We start from the raw sequence: 23,466 nt of genomic DNA, 5'->3' as shown, positions 1-23,466 counted from the left end.
TGCTGGGCTTCTGGGCGTGTGTTTCTAAGGCTGGGATTCCGGATTTACGTGTAACTGTCAGGTAGTAGATGTATTGTTGTTTGCCCCTTTTTAAAAAATTTTAATACTGTGATAAGCCAAATAAAATAAATACATCTGTGTACTGGTCTGCTTTGTGGGACATCAGTTTGCCTCCTGTTCTCTGTCTTTTGCAAAAGGTACTCTTGGGTGTTTGCCTGAATGATCCAGCTCCATACCTTTCACTTACAGGTAATGTGTGTGTTTCAGTCGTGGTGATTCATAATCTTCACTGTTTATATCAAAGTCATGATTTAAAGCACGTGATTTGAGGGAAAACAAAAGCAGGTTCACCGTGTCCTCTGTCCAGAAGAGTGTTACTTTGGTACTGAACTCTTGATTGTTATCAGAATCCCCCCAGGCATTGTTATAAATGCACTAGAGCACCTTGCATTGCCAGTTTGATCTGGCTTCAGAGTCAGGAAGTTGTCTTATGTTATTATTGAAAAACCCAAACTAAGTGGTTGAAACCCCTAAAATAACTGCTCCATATTGGTGAGTTGATCATTGAACTCTCCAATAGTGAGACGTACAGTGAATTAGTTAATAACCTGCCAGTAAGGAAGGATCATCTACCTTGATCGGAATATCTAAATAATCACTTTCATAAACTTATAGTAAGCCAATTGAGGAAATAAATTTTAAAATGCAACTTCTTGCAGCTGTAATTTATAGAACCTTAGCTTTGAAATAGTTCTCTCTTGCAGTATAAATTGTCAAAATAGGCATCTTGACCTTTCTGTAGGATAAGAAGTAGATCAGAGGAAGGAAGGAATTGAGATATAAGAGTTCTTGTCTTCAATGCCACTGTTGTCTATTTTCTCCAGGTTTTCATATTATGCAAACATGCTTATGTGCTGTAGTGTATGAAAATGTGACAGCGTCCAGTTATTGTCTTCCTTTCCAACCTCCATGTTTCCCCGCCTTCTTCTCTTAAAAGTCGCTCTGAGCACCAGACTGGAATAATGCTCATCTTTCTCTCCTTGGTTTCAACAGGTGGAATACATGTTGGTGTCTTTCGATCATGAAAATAAAAAAGTCCAGTTGGTCCTGTCTGGAGAAGAAGTTCTTGAAACTCTACAAGAAAAAGGGGAAAGGACAAACCCAAAGTAAGCTGAAGGCTTGTTTAGGTGTTTTTGAAACTGTCAGAACTACTAGCATAGACTCTTTCCTCAGATGTAAAGGAGACAGGATAGCATAGCAGGTTAGAGCCTGGGCTGTGATAACGGTTGCCTGAGTTGAAATCCTGGTTCCTGTCTTTAATAGCTGGGTGACCTTACGCAAATCACTTAACTTCTCTGTGCCTGAGTCCTCACCTTTAAGGTAGGGATAATATGTGCCTTGTAGGGTACTGACATTTTGAATCCATTAATATAATAAAGCACTTAGAATAGTAAAGTCAATATAAAGCCTGTTTACTATTATTTAAAAAAAAATTGCTATAGTGTTACTGAGATCATAAACTATGACACCGGATAAAACTTGAAGATGGGTTTTGTTTGGCTGTCTATTTATTTAAATAGACAAAGAGGTGAAGGAGGCTTGTACTCTGCAGTTCGTTTTCTTCCTCACTAGATCTTGGTAGGTTGCACATGAGTAGGCACCTCAGCACAGAACTGAAAGAGCCCTGAAGGCCTCATCTCCTTTTCTGCACAGGGGACTTGCTGGTCTTGAACAGAGAGTGCCCTGTGTGCATTTTCAGTTATTTATATATATTTTGGACCCAGTACTTTTAACCCTAACATGGTTGAATAGCTTTGAAAAATTAATGGCCTTTGGGAATTGTAAAGGAGTTTTTAGGTTTATTTATACATAATAGTTTCTAAGATATTTGAGGCAACTTTTTAAAAGATCTAAAAGCTGAGTAGACTGCATGCAGCAAAATAAGGTGGAGCGGATTGTTTCCTTCTGTAGCCACCCTACGCTTTGGAGACCGGAGTATGGGAGTTACATGATTGAAGGGACTCCTGGACAGCCATATGGAGGAACCATGTCCGAGTTCAACACCGTTGAAGACAACATGAGGAAACGCCGGAAGGAGGCGACTTCTTTATTAAAGGAAAATCAGGCTCTTTGCACAATAACTTCATTTCCCAGGTTAGTTCCTATGTGAACATGCCCCAGCACACAGCTCAGAGCCCGAGGTTATAGAGAGCAAATCCTGACCAAGCTTTGACTCTGCAGTCATTAGACTTTATGGACAGGTCGCTCTTCACAGTACTGCCTCTGATAGACTCTGTAATGTTAGAGCTGCCCGCAAACATTGCATGCCTGGCCCAGTGGGTGGCGGCGGCCCGGAGCACTGTGGTAAGAGTCATCATCTGGGCTTGGTGGGGAAGACCATGAGGACCACCATGACTGTTAGCAGTGTGGCAGCGTCCCCCCAGGCGTAGAGGGAGCAGCACTTCCTGGGCCATGCAGCTCTTGACCCTGAGAGGAGTTGTGAGTTCCCTGATGATCAAGTGCTTTTCTCACTCGCTGTTCACACCCTCACATGTGTTTGCCTACCAGCAAATGGTGATATTGGTGGCTGATCAGAGGGTCACCCGTTGGAGGGCTGGTATCAGTGCCCCTAGGGCACTATTGGCACATATTGTCAACAAGGGGCAGAGGTGATTAGGTCATAATTGGATATTATGTAGAAAAGAAAATTTAGATTTGTATCAAATATAGTAATGGCTAAAAGCTCATAAATATAAATATAGATAATGAGATTAGCTTACAAAGAGGTATGTGCTACAATTATATGTAGGGCCTGTTTTTAAGAATACAGTTCTACCAGATCGTCAGTCTGATTGATTTGTCAGTGTGACCAAGTACGCTTACCTCCTCAAAGTTCACAAGAGCTTTGGGGATTGGTATCTATGTCCTGGGATAGTGTGAACTATTTTCATACTTTTTTCCCTTGATAAATGTCCGTAATGTACACGGGCATTCAGTCGTACCATTGGTCTTAAAAGGAAACTTGAATGAGAATTTCCTTTTTTAACATTTCCATTGTCACATCTAAATAGTTGAAACCTTATTTAGCAACTCATCAAACATTTAGAAAAATGTCTTTTATTTTCTGTGATTTCCTTTGTTCCATTTGTGCAAGCCACTCCCCTCTCCCTGCCAGAATAAAAACCCCAGCTGTGTGAGGGTGGACAGGTTTGCTTGGAAGAGAAGTGGCATGCTCCTTTGCCTCAGTGTTTGAAGGAGGAGGTAAAGAAATCATGCTGCCATTCACTCAGATACCTGAGTGCCTGCTCCACACCAGACCAATGCAGTGAGGGGATGTGATCATGAGGGGAAGTAGTAAAGGGATGTGGGGCAAAGAGAGTGTGACATGGTTGTCTAATGGCCTCTGCAAAGTGGAGGAAGGCTCTTCCTAGGGAGGATGATTAGAATGACATTCAAAGTTCTAGTAGGAGTTTAGTAGGAGTGGAGAGGGAAGGGATGTCCTAGGGAGAGGGAGCAGCTTGGGTACAAGTTCTAGGATGAGTTGGAGGAGCACAGAGCCTTCTGAGAGCTAGAGGAAAGCCTGCTGGTGTGACAAGGATGCTGAGAGTGAAGTGGAAGTGTGTGGGGTAAGGTGATGCCAGGCAGGTAGTTGGTGGGCCAGATTGTGCTAACTAGGAATTTAGGTTGCTATCCTAAAAGCAGTCGGCAGCCTTGGGAAGGTTGGGTTGGGCAGATAGCATCACGTTTTAGTTCTGCAGCCCCTCGCTTGGACTGTAGTAGTGCCAATGTGGTTGTAGAATGGGTGCAGGGTTCATTCGGGGGGAGACGATGGCCACCTGCATGACGGTGGGTGGTGGAGATGGAAAAAGTGGATAGACCAAGAGATGGCAAAATCAGCAAACCTGGAGGCTGTTGGTTAAGTAGTTATTATGAAATTTAGAATAATAAAGGCCAAGAAGTATGTTTACAGATGTTATTTGACAAGTTTCAGTGAACTGGGAAATTTAATATTTAAAAATTTCCTTTTTTCCCCATTATTTAAAAAAAAAAATTTTGTAATACAAACCAGAATTGTTTTCTCTTACTTTAAATACAGGAACATATAGTAGTATGACAGTGGGCCCCAAAGGGACATTTTTTATTAAACTTGATGTGTCTTTTTCCTTGTGAGAATGGCTCCATATGGAACTTTTGCCCCTCCCCACCCTTTTTAATATTTAGCTTAAGTTATGATGAGGGAGAGTTGAGACAGGAAATAAGTTTTATTCTAAAAATCTTAAGGAAAAAAGAAGCCTAGCCATATGTTTTATGATGGGAGGGTATTTTTGGAATTGAAAACTAAACAATAATATTTAGTTGTAGAAGCATCTCCTTACATCCATAGTAAATGATACGGAAAGTTTTAGTTTGGGATCAAGAGTGAAAATAGTACTTGGTTTCTTAACTGTAAACTGATTTTTCTCTGTAAAGAGGCAAAACCCTAGTGTGGAATTGTCCAAAACAATGGTCATATGACGAGTTAAGTTTAATCAAACATATAGAATATGGAGTACTCAGTTCCTCAGCCACACTGGCTGCAGTTCAGAGCTCAGAGGCCACCTATGGCTGGTGATCTCATACTGGGAGTGACAGTGCAGGTGTCAACATGGCCATCTCGGCAGGAGGTTCTGTGGGCAATACTAGGCTAGAAGAAAAGAAAAGCTTCAGGAGTCTAAGGATCCGAGCTCTGACTCACCAGATCAACACACTGGCTAAGAATCCCTGTGGTAAACAATGCACATGGCTGCAGGAGTCCCCATCAACCCTGAGAACGGTTTCTAGATAAGATCAACAGATTCAGTTGTTATTCACAGGCGGAAGTGGTCAGTCAACAGGTATTTCATTTTATGAAAGGTCGGGGTTGAAAATAAGTCACAGGCTAGTCTTGGCTCACAAGTTTCCTGTCCCTGATCTGAAGCCTGACAAGAGGCTCCCTGGTTTTGCTTTCACTCACTTGTTCATCTTGGTCCTGCCTCACAGCACACTTAACAATGACTTTAAAATTCTTAACTCCAAGAACTGGTGGTGTCACTGTAATTGATACGGAATTAGAGCTTCTGCTTAGGGATGCCTACAGAGCTTTCGTTTTCTGTTTTGGAACTAAAACTCTTCTTTAGGTCAAGTAGATAATAGGGTTGAGTTTTAGACTTCAGAGCAAGATTTCAGGGGTGGATGGGGACACCTGTAGAGACACTAACTAACCTAATCTTGAGGGATTTTTGAGGTGACCTGCAGAGGTAAAAAAAAAAACCACAGGAGACCTCTTTCAGATTCAGACAAAGCTTATGAGGAGGTTGGGCAGTGGCAGTGTGCAGGGGTCAAAAGGTAAGCTAAGAATTTAGAGCTAGTAAAAGGAAGCCTCAGAAGCTGTGTAGGGAGGAACCTACAACCCCTGACAATGGACATGACCAAGGGAAGGGGCTTGTGTGCTGTGGGTCGTTGCTATTAAATGAAGAGATGGGTAGGACAAAAGTGGATGTTTTGTAGATGAGTGAGTGGAAGCTCTCTGATGAGGTCAGTAAAGGGCTGAAGTCACAAAAGATCTTGGTGAATAATGTAAAGGCAAAGGGGTGGTTGTCATGGGGCACAGTGTTTACAGAACATTTGTGTGCCTGAGCCTCTGAAGAGGGGACTAATAGACACAAGCTATTTTAACAGGTGCAATGATGGCGAGACATAATTAACTCTTGAAAAAAATCCTATCTATTTAGTTCTTGAATTTTTTGTAGATTAGGCTGTCCTGGGTTCACACTGCCTGAGTTCAAACCCAACCCAGTCGAAGGAGGAGCTTCCAAGTCCCTCTTCTTTCCTGATGAAGCAATAAACAGGCACCCCCGCTTCAGGTGAGTATGGCTCTGTGTTTAAACACAGGTGCCTCTCGAGCAGATCCCTGCCTTCTGAGAGGACAAGATTCCTGCCCGGGAATCCTTTTTGAGCATGTGTGGAATTCTGATTCCTTTTGTAATTAAGCAGAGAAGACAGCAGGCATATGTACACACACCACCACCACTACCACTACTACTCTATTATGTGTCAGGAGCCCCAAGGCTGCTTGATTGTGCCTTCTAGTGCCAGGCTGGACTTGCCCATTTTCAACTCACCTTAAAGTCATTAACTTAGCCACTGTCTTCTCCTTTAGTGAGCAGATTCTTTTCCATCCTAGTCTGTAAACACCTATTTTGGGAAGCTTTCCCTTAGTTATTTCTACCTTTTCCCCCTCTCTGTAAGTTATCACCAGTATCTGTGATCCACTCATTCCATTCTTTATATACCCTGATAAGGTAAAATACGTACAATTTGCATATAATAGGCACTCTACCTTCTGTTCTATTATCTGTTAGTTTATAATTTAATTCTTGGGTTTAAGTTGCTTCAGGGCGCACACCAGACTGAACTTGGCTTTGTACCTTGAGTCTCACCCATCACCCTGAACCCAGGAGCCTGACCTAGAGTTAGGAGTGTTGGGACTTCTCAGTATTCATTTTAAAAAAAGGCCTGCACAGCCTGGCTGGCATGGCTCAGTGGTTGAGCGTAGACTTAAGAAACAGGTCGTCACACTTCCATTCCCAGTCAGGGCACATGCCTGGGTTGTGGGCTCGATCCCCAGTAGGGGGCATGCGGGAGGCAGCCAATTGATGATTCTCCCATATCACTGATGTGTCTACCTCTCTCTCCCTCTCTCTAAAATCAAAAACTTTTTTTTTAAGAGGCCTGCACACCTGCTATATGCAGAGTCTTTTGGGGGAGACAATGATTTATAGACTTAGTTCCCAACCTCAGTTGTTAGTGTGTGTTGAAGGGGAAGAGAGATTGTCAGCTGTAAGAAAAGATAATGACAGTGTCAAAAAAATGGTGGCACCAGGGAGACTCCTTGAAGAAAGGAGGGTGCTTTTGACTAAGGGGATCCAAGCAGGCTTCATGAAGAAGTGGCACTGAAGCTGGGTCTACAGCAGTACTGTCCAGCAGAGTCATAATGCAAGCCCCAGATGTTGTTCTAAGTTTTCTAGTAGCCACATTAAGAAAGTAAAAAATGTAGACTTGATTTTATATTTTATTTAACCCTAAAGTATTATTTGAACTTGTAATTTCAATATTTGAAAAGTATTAGTACATTATGCTCTAGACATTGCAGGTCTAGAGGATAAATATTAAAGTGCAGGGTGGGGCCGGGAGTAATGAGGTGTTGGGGCTCCAGAGACACCTGGGGAGAGCAAGCACTGAGGTTCGGTTAAAATCTTGGTTAATGTGGGACGTGTTAGAAATGCAGGGTGAGACCAGACCATGGTGGACTCCAAACACTTGATCCGATGAGTTACAAGGAGCTGGGGAGGCAGGGATTAAGCAGGTGAGAGAAAGACAGTCTCAGTAAGCACCAGGGAAGTAGCATTAATGCAAAGCCTTCATTCAGAGGGTCTCTCAGAGTATCTTGATCCACGGAAATTATCTGCAGAATGGCCTCAGAAGTAGTTTGAAGGCATAGTATTTCATTCATTTACTTGTATATGATCAAATTCTTCTTTTACATAATGGGTCTTTGGTGACCGATTTTTGATGATTGTTTCAGCACCCTAACAAGAAATATCCGGCATAGGAGAGGAGAAAAGGTTGTCATCAATGTACCAAGTAAGTAATAAGTCCACGGAGGTGGTAGGTGGGAGAGGTCCCTGTTGAATTGTTATTTAATCCTTGATGCTCACCAATTCTTTTTTTTCCAAATACAGTATTTAAGGATAAGAACACACCATCTCCATTTATAGAAACATTTCCTGAGGATGATGAGGCTGGGAAGGCTTCGAAGCCAGATCACATCTACATGGATGCCATGGGATTTGGGATGGGCAATTGCTGTCTTCAGGTATCATTTCAAATCCGCAGAGACAGAGGGCCCTCACCCACTTCTGTTTATAACTGCTCCTTTATGTATTTGTTTCCGTTTTAAAAATTGCATTTAATCGGGTTGAAATGGTAACTATTATGCCTTTCTGAAAACAGGTGAAGTTATTTTAGCAAATTCATGGGGAACTATCTCTTGACAGAATTTACAGAATCTATTTTTCACTACAAAAATATGTAGTTGTTAATTAACCTAAAATATGAACTATTCCCAGGTCATTGTCTCTGTTCTTTATATATGCCTAATTTTTGCTGCCATCTAGTGATGGTGTATCTTTGAGATTTTAAACATTGCTCAAATCTCATTTCTGAAAATGAACTCTGATGGATGCATTCCAGTGATTTTGTAATCAAGGGAAGGACTGTTTGGACTTAAAATTTTTATATTCATGGAAGGCCGTCTAGCAGTATAAAAAGAATAAATAGCCAGGAGCAGGGCAAACATGGGCTGCTATGTTACACAGGAGGTAGAACAGCCTTTTTGGATCTAATCAGATCTCTGGTACCCCTGGCAGTGACTGTGCCCAGGCTCATTTAGGACCTGGGCAGGAGAGCCCAGAACTCATCAGGCAGCACAAGGCCTGTGTGCAGGGTTTGGCTTCTCTGGTATTTGGGTAAATTCCTTCACTTGTTTTGGCCTCACTTTTCTCAGCAGTTTAAAGAAGGGTTTATATTAAGGCCCCTTCTCAGTCTGACTCGAAGCTAATATTTCATTGTTTTTATTAACAGAAGTACGTTTCAACCTTTAATTTGTTTAAAATCCTCTTACAACAGGAGTTAAAAATTTGAAAATATAAGTTTCAAATTGAAAAACTTCAGATAAAAGAAAGAGAAGCCTCTTGTTATTTTTAAAGGAGATTTGATCTAGTTCTAACTATTTCAGCTGATTAGAAAGTGTCCTTGGAGCAATGGAAGGCCTGGCCCCGACATAAGGCCCCTCTTGGGCCTTCAGCCTGAGCACTCTCCACAAGGGAGCTGAGAAGCCAGCATCCCCATCATCTCAAACAGCTGCAGCATAGACACACACCTTCCTGCACATATCTCTAGTGTATTTATTTTTACAGCTACATGTAATCAAAATTGAATGCCAAAGTTTCAGTAACCATTGCCAGTGATAGTTTTTTCCCCTGCTTTTCCTGACTTCCATAGGTAGTATAAAATATGTGCCATTCAAACAAACAGGCCACAAAGTTCCCTTACAAATTGTCACACTTTGTAAAAAAGAGACCTTTTGACTGTTAACTGCCTGTCTGCTTTCCTATCTCAATTACAGATATTTCCAAAGAGAACCATTAAGCTATAGAACTTCCAGTGACCTGCTTTAAACTTCTATCGGTGGATTGGAGCACTACTGGCCTTTTCTTGGTTTAATATTAAACCAAGGTGTTTTGCCAGGGACATCACAGTTGTTCTGTTCCAAAGGGCTATTCTTTCCCTTGAAATACTGTATTTATACAAATGAATGCAGTCTCCTGGTGGGGCGTTAACATTTTTATTGCTGGTAGATACAGTTTTCCATCTGGTTTAAGCTTTGTCATGGGATTAAATTTCTTTTTCTCAGTGGCATGTCTAGCATCCCAGTTTCAATACTCAGAAAATTGGCACAGATATGAAGTGTGTGGCAGATGAGACAACTTCCATCAATCAACACAAATCCCTGCTTCGAATCTCTTTAGTGGAACGCTAGAAACTGCTGATTACTGTAAAGTAGAGAGAATGGTTAAGAAGTAATTGAAGATTAATGGAAAACTTACTTTATAAAAGAAAAAGTCATTTTAACCACAATCAGATTCTGACTCTTAGGGAGCTTTTCAGGAATCCTTTAATGAGTTCATGTCAGCGAGTTCCTGCATGTTGTAAGCGGTCTCCCCACCCCCCAGAAAGTCATGTGGCTTCAAACTGGGGTCTAGATAAATTTTAGATTAGACACTTGGGTTTCTAACATCTATTTTTCATACTTCCTCTTTTCCCCCCTCTCATCAGTGGCCTGGTGACATTGCTTCTATATAACTTAAAAGGATACCAGGAGCCAACTGTTTGTATATTTACACCTTCTTAAGATGTTAGAACTTTTTTCCCTCCCCCACTAAAGCCATTATCTGCAGTGATGTTGGATTGGTTTGGTAATGACCATAGCAGCTCTAGAGTAAGGAAGTCAGTTAGCAAATAGATTTAGAATAAGTTTCTTCACTGTTGTAACTCAGCTATTGAATTCCAGGTGCTGATTTTCTTAAGCATACTAGTCTAGATCGACTTTTCCAGGATTTGCCTGTGGATTGTGTAGTAAACACTAGGCCATCTAAGAGAAGCCAGTCAAAAAACAAAAGAAAAAATGTTTACCTAGTATCGTTTTAGAAACAAAAGTAACCCACACACACTGAAATACCCCAAAGTGACAAAATAGGACCTAAATAAACTAGAGATGTCTGTTCAAAAGAATTCAGTCAACACACTTTGGGAACACTTAGGTACTTGTAACCTCAACCCACGTGAATTTGGCCTGTGGGGGTCACAGGTTTTCAAGTATCTCACCATTTTATAAAAATAAAACTTGCCTTTGCCCCTGTGTTCTCCTCTTCAACAGCCTCATTCCTTCAAGGTACTGTATTCATTTAATAACTATATTAAATACTAATATAGTGTCAGACATTCTTCCTCACACTTGGGATAGAGAACTCAAGGCAGATAGATCCCTAGTGTCCTGGAGGTTTCCCTGGTGGGATCCAGCGGATAAGTGGGTCAGTACTTATCATATCCCATCTCCTCACTTCTCATTTAACCCTTACCCACAGAGACTAATCTGAGTTCCTGCCTCTTTCCAGAAACTACCTTCTTCTGTTATCAGTGACCTAATTGCCAACCCTTCTCGGTCTTTATCTGCTTTAACCTTTGATACTCTGTATTTGTTCATGTCTGTGACACAGCTCTTCTCCATGTTGAATTAATCTGTAATGGCTGTTATTACATTTTAATGAAAACATAGCCTTAGCATAGGAATTGTGGGACGATCAGGAACAAGAACCTGTCTGAACGATGGTTTTTTGTAATTGTCACACTGACCTGAAATGCCACTGTGATCAGCAGGTGCACTTGTGACTCTCCACCAGCAGTTCTCAGCTTTTAAGAAATGCAAAGTTGACCTGACTAAAACTATTGGAACTAACAGGTTGAGACTGTAACAATAAACATACTCAGCTGTTATTTCAGGTATTAAGCACTTAAATCATTTCCTATGCCTACACTAAAGTCAAGCTATTGTTATTAAATAACAATGACAGGAAATTAGAACTGTTTCCAATTTGCAGTTAATATAGATGTGCTAACACAACTACTATTTATTTACCGTTCTCTGCTCTACCCCAAAGAAGGTAGAACTTTTTTTTAGTTTCTTTTCAATAATTGTTTATGGAGGATTTGTACTAATCATTATGATCTTTTTCTCTGCCTAACTCTAAATGTCCTGCTTACCCATCCCATACAGACTCTGGGTGATCTGCCCATCTTCAGGACATCATCTGAGCCTACTCTCCAAATTTTTCTCCAGCTCAGATTTTTCTCCTGGACATCAACTCTGGGACCCGGCCACTTAAAGGGCTTGTCTGTTTTCCTTGGCTCCATAAGCCCGTTATGTCATGGTTCCTCTTCTTTCTTTCTGTCCTGGGAACATCCAAGCCAAATCCTAAGTCACACCCTCACTCTCTGTACCCCTTTGGTAACTAGAGCCTGCTATTTTGATTGCGCTGTGCTCAACTTTTTCTTAGATTGTTGCAGCGTTTGAACTGTCCTGCCTTCCTCCAGTCTTGCCTCTTCCAAGCTTTCCTCATGCTGCCACCAGTGACCTTTGAAACCCATCCTTAGCATCTCCAAATCCCCTTTGTACCAAATGTATATAACCCCTCAGCCAACTGAAGTGAATGAGAAGCTCTTGAAGTGAATGAGAAGCCAGTAGAAGAAATGCCATACTGAACTTTATCATTGATCCTAGTGTCTTAGTTTACTTTCTTGACTTTTTAAATCTTATTTAACTTAGGCACATGGCTATCTATATTAGTTGTGAACATGATTAAATACCATTTTCTAGCAAAATTCATCTAGGACAGTTTTTAAACAAAACTCCTGTATTAAATGTGTCATCAATTTCCCAGGCCCTCTTCCTTCTCCAGCCTTCTTCTCAGACTCCACTCCTTGGGGAGAATGTTAATGATTCTTTGTTAATAACTTGCAATTCTTAAACAGGTAACGTTCCAAGCCTGCAGCATATCTGAGGCTAGATACCTGTATGATCAGTTGGCCACTATCTGCCCAATTGTTGTAAGTAGAAATCACTCATTTTAAACGTTTTGTATAAAATAAAGACCGCATGTGCAAAATTTGCTGAGTGTGCTATTTAAGTCCATTTAAGACTTCATTCAGAAATGAACTAACACAGATAATATGTAGATTAAGAGCCAACGAAGAGTCTAAGCTGTAGACATTTACTGTTGTTAAGACATTTATGTGCAAAAGTGTCAAGTTTGAGTGTAGCCATCTTCTCTCTCCCATCCTTCATGTCCTCACATTGGAGAGGATGATATATATATATATTTTTTTCAGTTTAAATTCAAGTCTCCTTTTTTTCTTTAATATGTCTTTATTGATTTCAGAGAGAGGAAGGGAGGAGGGAGAGAGAGAGAGAGAGAAACATCGTTGATGAGTCATTCATTGGCTGCCTCCTGCACGCCCCCTGCTGGGGATCGAGCCCGAAACCTGGGCATGTGCCCTGACCAGGAGTTGAACCTTGATCTCCTGGATCCTTGGTTGATGCTCAACTGCTGAGCCATGCTGGCCAGGCAGAGAGGATGATTTATTTTATTTTATTTATTTTTTAAATATATCTTTATTGATTTCAGAGAGAGGAAAGGAGAGGGAGAGAGAGACAGAAACATCAATGATGAGAGAGTCATTGATCAAGCCCACAACCCGGGCATGTGCCCTGACCAGGAATCGAACCCTGATCTCCTGGATCCTAAGTAGACGCTCAACCGCTGAGCCATGCCTGGCCGGGCCAGAAAGGATGATTTAAATGTATCGGCTCCAAGGATTTGAGTCACTTCCGGTTTTGTTTAACTATGACAAGCAGGCACAGATAGTAGAGCTGTTGTATGGGTTGCATAACTCAAGATTCTTGACCACAGATAACTGCATGGAGCTTTCTTCAGCATGTAAGTGACACTTTGAACCTGCAGGTGCTGACTTCTGTTTGTTTTTAGATGGCTTTGAGTGCTGCGTCTCCTTTTTACCGAGGCTATGTGTCAGACATTGATTGTCGCTGGGGAGTGATTTCTGCATCTGTAGATGATAGAACACGGGAGGAGAGAGGACTGGAGGTGGGAATGATCTTTCCTTAATAGCCTTTTTATATCAAGCAAGTCAAATGGAGTTATTGTAACTACTTGCAGTTTTGAAAGTTCCCTTAAATTTTGATTTAAGTTAGTCACATATGGGAAGAAATTTAAACCTGTCTTTGTGATCTTTGGCTTTATAGTGTTTGTTTTGGGGTGAATATGTGGGAAGCGTGATTTGGTTTGGGTGGGGAATTTTCATCATTTGTTTAAATCTGTATTTGTTTTATCTTCTAAAATGAATAGTGCAGGGTGTGGGGGTTTTTTTGGTTTTTTAATATTTTGAAAGTCATTGCTGATGGCTGCTTTTACCAAAAAGCTTTTTGGCGCTACACGAGTGCTTTGTATATGATGCTTTCTGCTGTGGAAAGAGGACTCTGTTGTCAAAGATTTTTTTACCTCATATAAAGGGTTAGATTTTGCCCAATAAGGGTTTGGTTAGTGCCTCTTGTTTACATGTTAAACTGTGACCTTACATTTCTCCAACCAAGAGTGTCCATTAGAACCACCTCTGGCGAGCTTTAAAAAATAGACACCCAGGTCCTTCTTAGACCTAACAAGTATCTCCAGGACTGGAACCTTGAGATAGGAGCCCTTATAAGTAATTCTGATGTTTTCAACCAGGATGCAATATTGCTGCTCTGGTCTTGATGCAATTACTCATAAACTGTTGAACATGCTTTCTAAAAATAAATGAACTTTAAAGGAGAAACCAAATGAACTTTAAAGGAGAAACCATTTTGATAGCTTTCTTCCACATTACAGACATTATTTTATTTACTTACTGTTTTTTGCTGTCAACCTTGGCGTTTATTTTCCAAGCTTAATAAAAATGAACATGATCCACTTCGAAAAAGTGTATTTAAATCACATACGGAATTTGTCTTTAGGCTTTTTAAATATAATTTTCCCTAATAATACTTTTCAGTGTTAACTTTTTTTCACGGTCTTATGTTAAGTTTGGACATTTTTATATAATTATATATAAAAACATGGCATTTTCATATAAATATTTGGGGCATTAGTTTATTTCCAGATTTTATATGGCATTCATTCACATTTTTTTAATTTTAGCCACTGAAGAACAATAATTATAGGATTAGTAAATCCCGATATGATTCAATAGACAGTTATCTATCTGAGTGTGGTGAGAAATATAATGACATCGACTTGACAATAGATAAAGAAATCTACGAACAACTGTTGAAGGAAGGTGAGCATCCATTCCTTTTTTTCTCGATTTGATTGTACGCCTTTAGTTCTTCAAAACTTTTGCTGACTCCTGGTCTGGTTTCTGTTTTTAGTGTGAAGTCTCTAACTTTTCTTAGGAGGCTGCTTGTTCCCAAAGTTTCAAGTTCCAAATACTTGTGAGATCTTCTTGACTTTTAGCAAAAGGAACTTATTTGGAGGTCTGTGTCTAGGTCCACACCAGTGCCCCAGCAGGCATTGTGTAAGTAGCAACTAAAACTCTGCACCTCCCCAGGGCCCATAGGATAAGATCCTGGGCAACATGAGAATACTGAAAAAACCAGCCATTGCCTGAGCTTCTAGATAGCCGCTCTCCAAACCTCCTGAGCTGTCCTATCTTCTTGCAGGACTTAGAGAGCAGTGGAGTCTCGAGCTCTGCAGTGAGTCCAATGTGACCTCTCTTTGCAGGCATCGACCACCTCTTGGCACAGCATGTTGCTCATCTCTTTATCAGAGACCCGCTGACTCTGTTTGAAGAGAAAATACACCTGGATGATGCCAATGAGTCTGACCATTTTGAGGTATTTCCTTTTTTAAATGCATTTTATCTCACCAAGACATAGGCAGTTTCCCATACCTGTGAGAAATTAGCAACAGTAGAAATCTCATGTCTTTCATTACCCAGTGCAGTAAAGAACTAAGACAAAATTTTTTTGTTTTTTTAAATTTTTATTTTTGTTTAAAATATTACAGATATCCTTTTCTCCCCAATGACCCGTTCCATCCCATCCCACCCCCCTCCCCAGTCCCTCTCCAAATCATTGTCCGTGTCCTTGGGTTGTGCATATATGCGTATATGAATTCTTTGGTAACTCTCCCCCTCCACCCACCCGCCCTCCTCCATCCCTCTGACCTTCGTCAGTCTCACCTATGCTTCCATGTCATTGAATCTATTCTGTTCATCAAGTTCTTTAGATTCCACTTATAAGTGAGATCGTGTGATGTTTGTCCTTCTCTGTCTGGCTTATTTCAGTTAGCATAATTTTGTCCAGGTCCATCCATACTGTCCCAAAAGGTACAAGATTCTTCTTCTTTATAGCTGCATAGTATTTCATGGTGTAAATGTCCCACAGCTTTTTTATTTCCTCATCTACTGATGGGCACTGGGGCTGTTTCCTGATCTTAGCTATTGTAAATTGCACTGCTATGAACATAGGGGTGCATATACTCTTTCTGATTAGTGTTTCAGGATTCTTAGGATAAATCCCTAGAAGTGGGATCATTGGGTAAAAGGCAGCTCCATTTTTAATGTTTTGAGGAACCTCCATATTGTTTTCCATAGTGGCTCCACCAGCAGTGTGCTAGGGTTCCCCTGTTTGTTGATTTACTGATGGCAGCCATTCTGACAGGTGTGAAGTGATACCTCAGTGTGGTTTTAATTTGCATCTCTCTGACGATTAGCAACATTAAGCATTTTTTCATATGTATCTTGGCCATCTGTGTGCCCTCTTTGGAGAAGTGACTAAGACAAATTTTAACTGGGTTTAAAGTACTTTTATTTGATACTTACTGGTTATGTCTCTGATTCTAAATTTCTTGTTGAGTATTTTCTCTTGTTTGCGTAATGTTGAAATTTCCTAGCAGGTCACACTCCAAGAAAATCTTAAATTGTACTTTTGTAATTATAAATTGAAGAGTATTAGGTATGGACAGTGAAGAGTCTTCCACCATTATCAGGTCGTCTTACTATTTTCTTGGACCTTTAGAAAGCTGGTTTTCTTCTCGGCCTCTTTATTACAGAACATTCAGTCCACAAACTGGCAGACGATGAGATTTAAGCCTCCGCCTCCAAACTCGGACATTGGGTGGAGAGTGGAATTCCGGCCCATGGAGGTGAGGCACACACCAGCATCAGCAGGCGACTGCCCATCGACCTCCTGACGCTCTTAGCAGAGGCTCACAGATTACCTGGGAGGCAGTACAGATTGAGTGTGTGCATGCTCTAAGCATGTCCAAAAGCTAGGAGGGTTGATTTCTGAGAATAGATTGCGGGCAGAGGGCTTCCAGACCCAGATGGGAGATTAGGGAATGATGTGCTCCGAGGAGGGCCTTGTTGGGGAGCATGTTTGTGTGGTGGGTCTCTAAATCCTCTGGGCTCCTGCTTGTCTAGGTTCAGTTAACGGACTTCGAGAACTCTGCATATGTGGTGTTTGTGGTGCTGCTCACGAGGGTGATCCTTTCTTACAAACTGGATTTTCTCATTCCACTGTCAAAGGTAAGAACATATTCCAGTATAGCGATGGGTCTAGATACTTGTACACTGTTCCGTTCATTTATATATCGTATTTATTTGAAATCTCACCTTATTTAGGATTGTTCACCCTTTAGAATAAAATGCTTCTTCCTCCACCCTATTTTTTTCCTTTTGATACTACACTGGTGGAGCGCCCCCCCCCCCCAAAGAAGTGCTAATAGTAGTTCCTTACTCAGCCCCTTTGAAAGATGATGGTTGGAGTGATTTTATTTTCCCCAAAATCTCATTTCTGTTATACTTTTCCCTCCCATCCTAATTTTAGGACCATAACTGCTGGAGTTCAGGAAACAGTCACCTCAGTGGGACCGAACTGGGGATGTTTCTGGAGAGTATAGATGCCATTGGATTATCGGCCCCAGCCCAATAAAAAACAGAAAGGGAAACTTCTAGAAGCAGTCGTGGCACAAGAGGCTGGGAAGGCTGCGAGGCAGAGCAGGGGGTCTGATGAGGTTTAGGGCAGAGAAAGGAGAAGTAGAGCAGCCCTTTCGCAGCAAGCATGGAAGAAGGAAGAAACTGCCTAGCCCAGCATCTCTCTCTCCCTGCAGAGGGGTACTCCAGCTGCACCTGTCCCACCCTCACACCCTGAGGGAAGTCTGGCTGTCAGCTTGTCCCTGCCTGCTCTCTCACCAGGGCCAAAGGGGACCCATAGAATTCTGTAGGCTGATGTTGCCCACTGGGTATACCTGTTGGGGAGAGCAACCCACCTGAGGCACAGCCCATGTAAGCTACCAGTCTAAGCCTTTGTTTACAAATAGGAATAGATGGCTGAAAGTCAATAGAAAAGAAAGAACTTAAAATGGCCTTAAAGAGAAGGGCCCAGCTGGGCCTACAGAGTATGTTATTCTCAGTGAAGCAGTTAATTCAAGAAATTGGAAAGAACTCTTAAAGAAATTCTAAGTAGTGTCCTGGAATAAATTCTAGAGAATGGTCACATCCATGAAATAAGCATTGTGGACCAAAGATGTTTGGAGAATAGTTGTTAGAAACAAAGAACATGGTAGCCACAGTTTTAAAAAGATCAAAGACAGTGATTTAGGGAAACAAACTGAGATCCATCCCAGCAGATGGCAAAGAAATGGAAATTACGGATAATCAGTCTGGAAAGTTCGGTGTTCATATAATAATTTAGAAGAAAAGAATGGTCTATATAAAAGAGATGTGAAATATAATAAAGAAATAAAACAGAATTTTCCCTGTAAGAGTCCATTAAGGTTGAGACAGAAATACTTAAAGAAGAACCCAAATCTAGGACTTTCTTAATATCAAAGAAAAACATCAGCTGTCCGGATAGGAGAGAAAATTAGGATAGCTTCCAAGACAGGAAAAAAAACCCAGTTGATATCACTTCTCATCTACAACATTAAATATTAAAAAAGATTTAGAAAAGTCTTCAGAATCCTGAGGGGTTAAGAATTAAAACCATCAAATTCTCTTCCAGCCAAACTTTTCTTTAAATTCCAGCTAATTCTAACAAAACTTGATAGATTATTGGGGCTAAAAGTATGTCAGAAGTCTTTACTAGTGAAGGGATAGTGGAGGAGAGGGATGGTAGATAGTCCTTAATGCCACAGAAGTGGGTGTGGGATCAGGGGAGTGGTAAGACAGGATAGCCCAGAGAACATAAAATGATAAAAAAAAATTCTCCTGTTAAAAAGCTAAAACCGGTGACATAAAATAGCAAAATAATGACAGATGTTGTTTGCATAGGATATACCTAAAATAAGGGCAGATGTGGAAAATAGAGAGCTACATGATGACCTTTTAAAAAGATAACCAGAATGACAAATTAAATGTGAGACAAAGTATTAAATGAGATACAGAAAGCAGTTTTCTATGCTTTTCTAAGATGTTAGCTTCGTGATTTCTTTGTACACCATAAAGTGTAGCCAACATTTCTCAGAAGCATAAAAAGCATTTAAAGGCACTGTAGTGTGGTAAGTTAAGATGCAGCTTTGGTGTGAGCACTAAACTCATAAATCTTTTGAACTACTTACTAGCTTTTAACCTGGGGAAGTTACTTATTCTGTCAGTGCCTCAGTTTGCACATGTAGAATGGGGATAGGTGGCTGTTTTAAGGCCATGTGGGAGTCGAGGTAAATCCCTAAACAGAGTACCTCCAGTGTTACTCAGTAACTGACAGGTCACATAATCAAGGAATGAGAAAGGCTGCAGGGAAGTTAAATGACCTGGTTAATAAGCTTGGTTGTGTAGCATCCGTCACAAATCTCATACCAGGGCACATCTGTTTACCATACATAGTACATTCCCACCAACATTAAACATAAAGATGTTGAAGATAAATTTAACCATTGGAAATTTTAAATGGTTTTCCTAATAGGCTTTAGATTAAGTCAAAACTAGAATTACAGATTGTTTAGGCAAGTGAATGGCAAAGCTGGTTTCTGAGGGAAAATCACACCATTATATGCTTTAAAAGAAAGATTGAAAAGAAACAAACCTGAGCAGTCAAATCGAGGGTCTAAAGATCAATAGTAAAATGTACTTTTAAAAAGGAATTCATAAAAGAAGATGTTAAAACAGTGATCTTAACTTTTAATTAATAGAAATGAAAACATTCATAACCATGGTGGAATTTTAGACTATTCTTTGAATATACTCCTAGAAGTATCTAGATTATTTGGGTCATATGTGTCTTTAAAAAACAATAGGAATTAATATGGTGAAGAGGCTAAGTAATGGAACACTGTACAGCCCATGCTAGTTCAATGTGACTCTGTGTCTTTATATATTGAGATTCCCCTAAGATTTCATCATAGGAAGGGACTACTAAGAAGTTTTAAAAGCTCTGCTTTGTGCACCTTAAGAAAGTCATTGGAGAAATGGAGAATTCACAAATGAGTTCTTGGTCTCATGAATAAGTTGACATGGCTAGGGCCACCAGCTGGGCAAGCAGCATTAGTTACCCCCCTCCCGAGGGCTCACCTCAGTCCGGATCTGACAACAAAGTGAGGCAGCAAAACCCCTGGGGTGGCGGGAGAGCAGAGCACCTAACTGGAAGTGAGGATTGGGTTCCCTGCCTTTCCCTACCTGGGGTCTTAGATGAGTCCTGTGCTGTATAAAGGGAGCCAATCACCTGACCTCAAGACGGGTTTCTTGCAAGGTTCACTCACAAAGGTGCTTTGGCATGATTATAAGTTTGTTTTTTGTTTAAGGTAAGCTTCTCTTAGCATTTCCCCATTGTTGTTAAAAAGCACATACCAATTTGTGGTTGAGTGACACAGGCCCTACGTAAAAGTGGGAAGTCTGCTCTCCCAACCAAAAGCACGGAGGACGATAGATTTTTTAAGGGGGGCGAGTCCTGATTGCAGCAGCGAGGAAGGCCCTGCTTCTGTTTGTCAGGCACGTCCTGACTTAGGCTTCGCTATTTTTCTCCCCTAGGTTGATGAGAACATGAAAGTAGCACAGAAACGAGATGCTGTCCTGCAGGGAATGTTCTACTTCAGAAAAGATATTTGCAAAGGTATTGCATCGTCTTGGCTTTCTCGGGTCACTTAGGCTACAATAGGCCACTAACACTGCTCTCCCTGTCACCCAGCAGGTGGCAATGCTGTGGTGGACGGCTGTGGCAGGACCCAGCACGGTGCGGAGCCGGCCGCGGAGTACACACTGATGAGCATAGACACCATCATCAACGGGAAGGTGGGAGCCTGCGGGCGCACTGCACTGCCCACTCGGGCCAGCAGCGAGCTCACGGCTGTCTTGTTTCTTGCAGGAAGGCGTGTTTCCTGGGCTGATCCCCATTCTGAACTCCTACCTGGAAAACATGGAAGTGGATGTGGACACCAGATGCAGTATCCTCAACTACCTAAAGCTGATTAAGAAGAGAGCATCTGGTATGGTATCCTTTGCTTCCTCAAAAAAAAACTTATGAGGCAGGACCTCACAATCTTACAATACTCAGTTTCTTAAAGTTGTTTTTTAAAGGATGCATTTACAATGCACACCTTTTCACATTTTGACATCTCTGCAGTCAGATCCACCTTCTAATATTTGATAGTTTAATTAGCAGTGCTTTTTTAAAATACTGATTCATAAATAGTGGTGCATCTTTAAATCAATGGCATCGTAGACGATGCTGTACAGTATCTAGATTACCTAGTTGTCACTAAGTCCAGCTGTGTTCATTGTGCACCATCATGGGCTCTTTTTATAGGGCTAAGGAACTCTGTAAGTTAAGCAACACAGCTAGGGTGTCCGGGTCTTCAGCCTGCCTGCATGCAGTGAGCACGCCCAGAACCCCCTACTCTGTTAGCTTTGAGGAGATCACATTGGCCATGCCCAGGGGAGCTGTCAGCTCTGAACAAAAGCAACAATGATGGTAGTAATGGCATCTGAATTTCACTTGAGGTGTCTGTAAACTTTCTGGAGTCACAAAGGATATACCCCCAGTGGTATATCTGCCAGTTTCTCTCTTCATTCACTCCACGTACTATTCTTCATTCTCTTTGACCAAAGGTCATTCTGACAAACTTGCAGCCTACCATCCTCTGAGATAGTCTCATGACACGGCCAGCAATGTGGTCTTCGCCTTCTAGCCAAATAGGAGGATACATGCCCTAGAGCACGTGCGGGCTCCCGTTTCTTACGAGTTGGCAGTGTCAGTCACTGTGGGCAGCATCTAGCGGGATGTGTGTTCTAGTTGCCCGCCTGCAACCTGACATTCTGTCCCAGGAGGAATTCTTCAGACACTTGGAAAACATGTTTTCCCAACCCCTGCCATCTGGCTGCACCGAAAGGTCAAACTGATTTTTCTTCAGGATTCAGTTTATCCTGGCTCAGTGTCAACTTATTTTTTAAAAAGCACTACTATTAACTTAAAGTGTCTTAAATTTTTTTTCCAGGAGAATTAATGACAGTCGCCAGATGGATGAGGGAGTTTATCGCAAACCATCCTGATTACAAGCAAGACAGTGTAATAACTGATCAAATGAACTACAGCCTTATTTCAAAGTGCAACGAAATTGCAAATGAATTATGTGAATGCCCTGAGTTACTTGGACCAGCATTTAGGAAAGTAAAATATAGTGGAAGTAAAACTGACTCTCCCAACTAGACCTTGTGCTGAGGGAGATGCTAAACTGGCTGTAGCACTCCCAGCCTGTGCGTGGTATGAAAACCTGGTACTGGAACCGTACTCTTTCCTGGGCCACTGGGCTGGAAATGGACTTAAAAGTTTCCTTCAGCAGGAATCTAGAGTTTATACAGTGAACATGTACATAGTAAAGTATTTTTATGATTAACAATGTATTTTAATAACACATCTAAAGTCATTGTGGAATGGCCTGTACATTTTCCAGTTCTTACTCTGGAACAGCTAAGCAGTTTTGTAAATGTAATGTACTAGTAATTGTACTATCCCTGCATTCCAGAGTTAAAAATGTTTACTGTAAATTTCTTTAAAAAAAAAAAAAAGAAAAAAAGACTACCTGGGACCTGGTTCACTGAAATTTATCACTTTAAAAACAGTTTGTCTTGCTAATTTTGAGTCATCTCCTTTGTTTTGTACATAAAATCACTGTTGAATCCATTGAAGGGCTTTAGGGTAACCTTGGATTTCTGGCACCTTACCTGTTTCTTTTGTAATCGGAATGGCTAACTGCCAAGTAAAACCCTTTGGCTGTTATGAAAAGTCCTTTCCTTCTTTGTTTAAATTTGATGATTCATGCATTAGCTTTAAAGAGAACTCAGTAGAAAGGCAGAAGACTATTACCCTAAGTTCACAGGTAGTGATTATTGGGTGTGGTTTTTGTTTAAAAAAGGGGTGTGTGTATGGAGAATTGTTTTGCTCCTATGCGTAATATTTTGTTAAATGGCACCTGTTCTTCTGTGGCCCCTGTCTATTCTGGTTGCTGCTGTGTATTTAAATTTCCAAATCAGGTGCAGTTGCTACAGCTTCTGCATTGTTACTTTTTCTGGTTTTCAGTAAGCATATTACAGACGTTCTTCTACAAGCCATTTGCTCTAGATTTTACCTGGCGGATATTCTACATGCTACTTATGACCTTCTCTGTGAAACTCTTCAATAAATCATGACATGCACTAAGTTTTGTGAATCAGGACCCTAAATGTTTAATTGTAAATAATTGTTGTTAGAGCATTTTGTTGAAGTTTTTTTCCAATTAGTTAAGTCTTACCTGCTTCAGAAATAACTATGTACAGTAGATCCCGCAAACCTTAACAGGCATCAGTATTTAAATGTAAAGCAAACCTTTAAGAGATTGTGATAAAGCTGCTTCCGCTAAGCCTGTTTATAGGAATGCCTGTTTTTTCATTTGCAATTTGCTTGTAAATCAGGTTATAAAAAAGCAGATAAACGAAAATGTTTGTGGTATGAGGAAATAAAAGAATGGAATTGGCATTGTGAAAACTTGAATGTGTGAGTTCTGCAACTAAAGGGATGGTGTGGGTTTTTTTTAATTAACTTAGGTATTTTGTGAAACTATTTTTTCATTGTGGTCCTCAGATGTTTTTAGAAAGAAGCTTAGTGACAAAAACATGCCTCATCTGCCCTGTAGCTGTCAATCCCTGTGGGGAGGGGAGGGACTTGATGTTTGGCTGAAATGGCCACTGGGCCACTGGAAGCAAATTTACTTTTACTCAGCTGCACCAGTGGTCACAGGGGGATGCTGA

General features: G+C 40.9%; 1 protein-coding gene across 4 annotated transcripts in view; it reads left to right on the top strand.

Annotated features, from left to right (window-relative positions):
* Window positions 1–23,205, top strand: part of GCLC (glutamate-cysteine ligase catalytic subunit) — a 44,311-nt gene extending 21,106 nt beyond the window's left edge. Inside the window, exons 2-16 of one of the 4 annotated variants that reach the window (XM_081140538.1) lie at window positions 1,054–1,166; window positions 1,972–2,154; window positions 5,769–5,882; window positions 7,604–7,662; window positions 7,761–7,894; window positions 12,169–12,243; window positions 13,182–13,298; window positions 14,388–14,526; window positions 14,970–15,082; window positions 16,302–16,394; window positions 16,672–16,776; window positions 20,215–20,296; window positions 20,375–20,475; window positions 20,549–20,669; window positions 21,678–23,205. In XM_081140538.1, the coding sequence (XP_080996664.1) occupies window positions 1,054–1,166; window positions 1,972–2,154; window positions 5,769–5,882; window positions 7,604–7,662; window positions 7,761–7,894; window positions 12,169–12,243; window positions 13,182–13,298; window positions 14,388–14,526; window positions 14,970–15,082; window positions 16,302–16,394; window positions 16,672–16,776; window positions 20,215–20,296; window positions 20,375–20,475; window positions 20,549–20,669; window positions 21,678–21,889 (1,761 nt within the window). In that variant the 3' untranslated portion in view covers window positions 21,890–23,205. Of the gene's footprint in view, window positions 1–1,053; window positions 1,167–1,971; window positions 2,155–5,768; window positions 5,883–7,603; window positions 7,663–7,760; window positions 7,895–12,168; window positions 12,244–13,181; window positions 13,299–14,387; window positions 14,527–14,969; window positions 15,083–16,301; window positions 16,395–16,671; window positions 16,777–20,214; window positions 20,297–20,371; window positions 20,476–20,548; window positions 20,670–21,677 lie in introns of all 4 variants that reach the window. The other 3 variants (XM_081140537.1, XM_081140540.1, XM_081140539.1) reach the window with 3 other exon arrangements.
* The last annotated feature ends 261 nt before the right edge of the window (window positions 23,206–23,466 follow it).

Source organism: Miniopterus schreibersii (assembly GCF_964146895.1).
Source record: "Miniopterus schreibersii genome assembly, chromosome: 6".
NCBI classification, from domain to species: domain Eukaryota; kingdom Metazoa; phylum Chordata; class Mammalia; order Chiroptera; family Miniopteridae; genus Miniopterus; species Miniopterus schreibersii.
The sequence above is the reverse complement of the archived record's forward strand: the minus strand, read 5'-3'. Positions and strand labels throughout refer to the sequence as shown.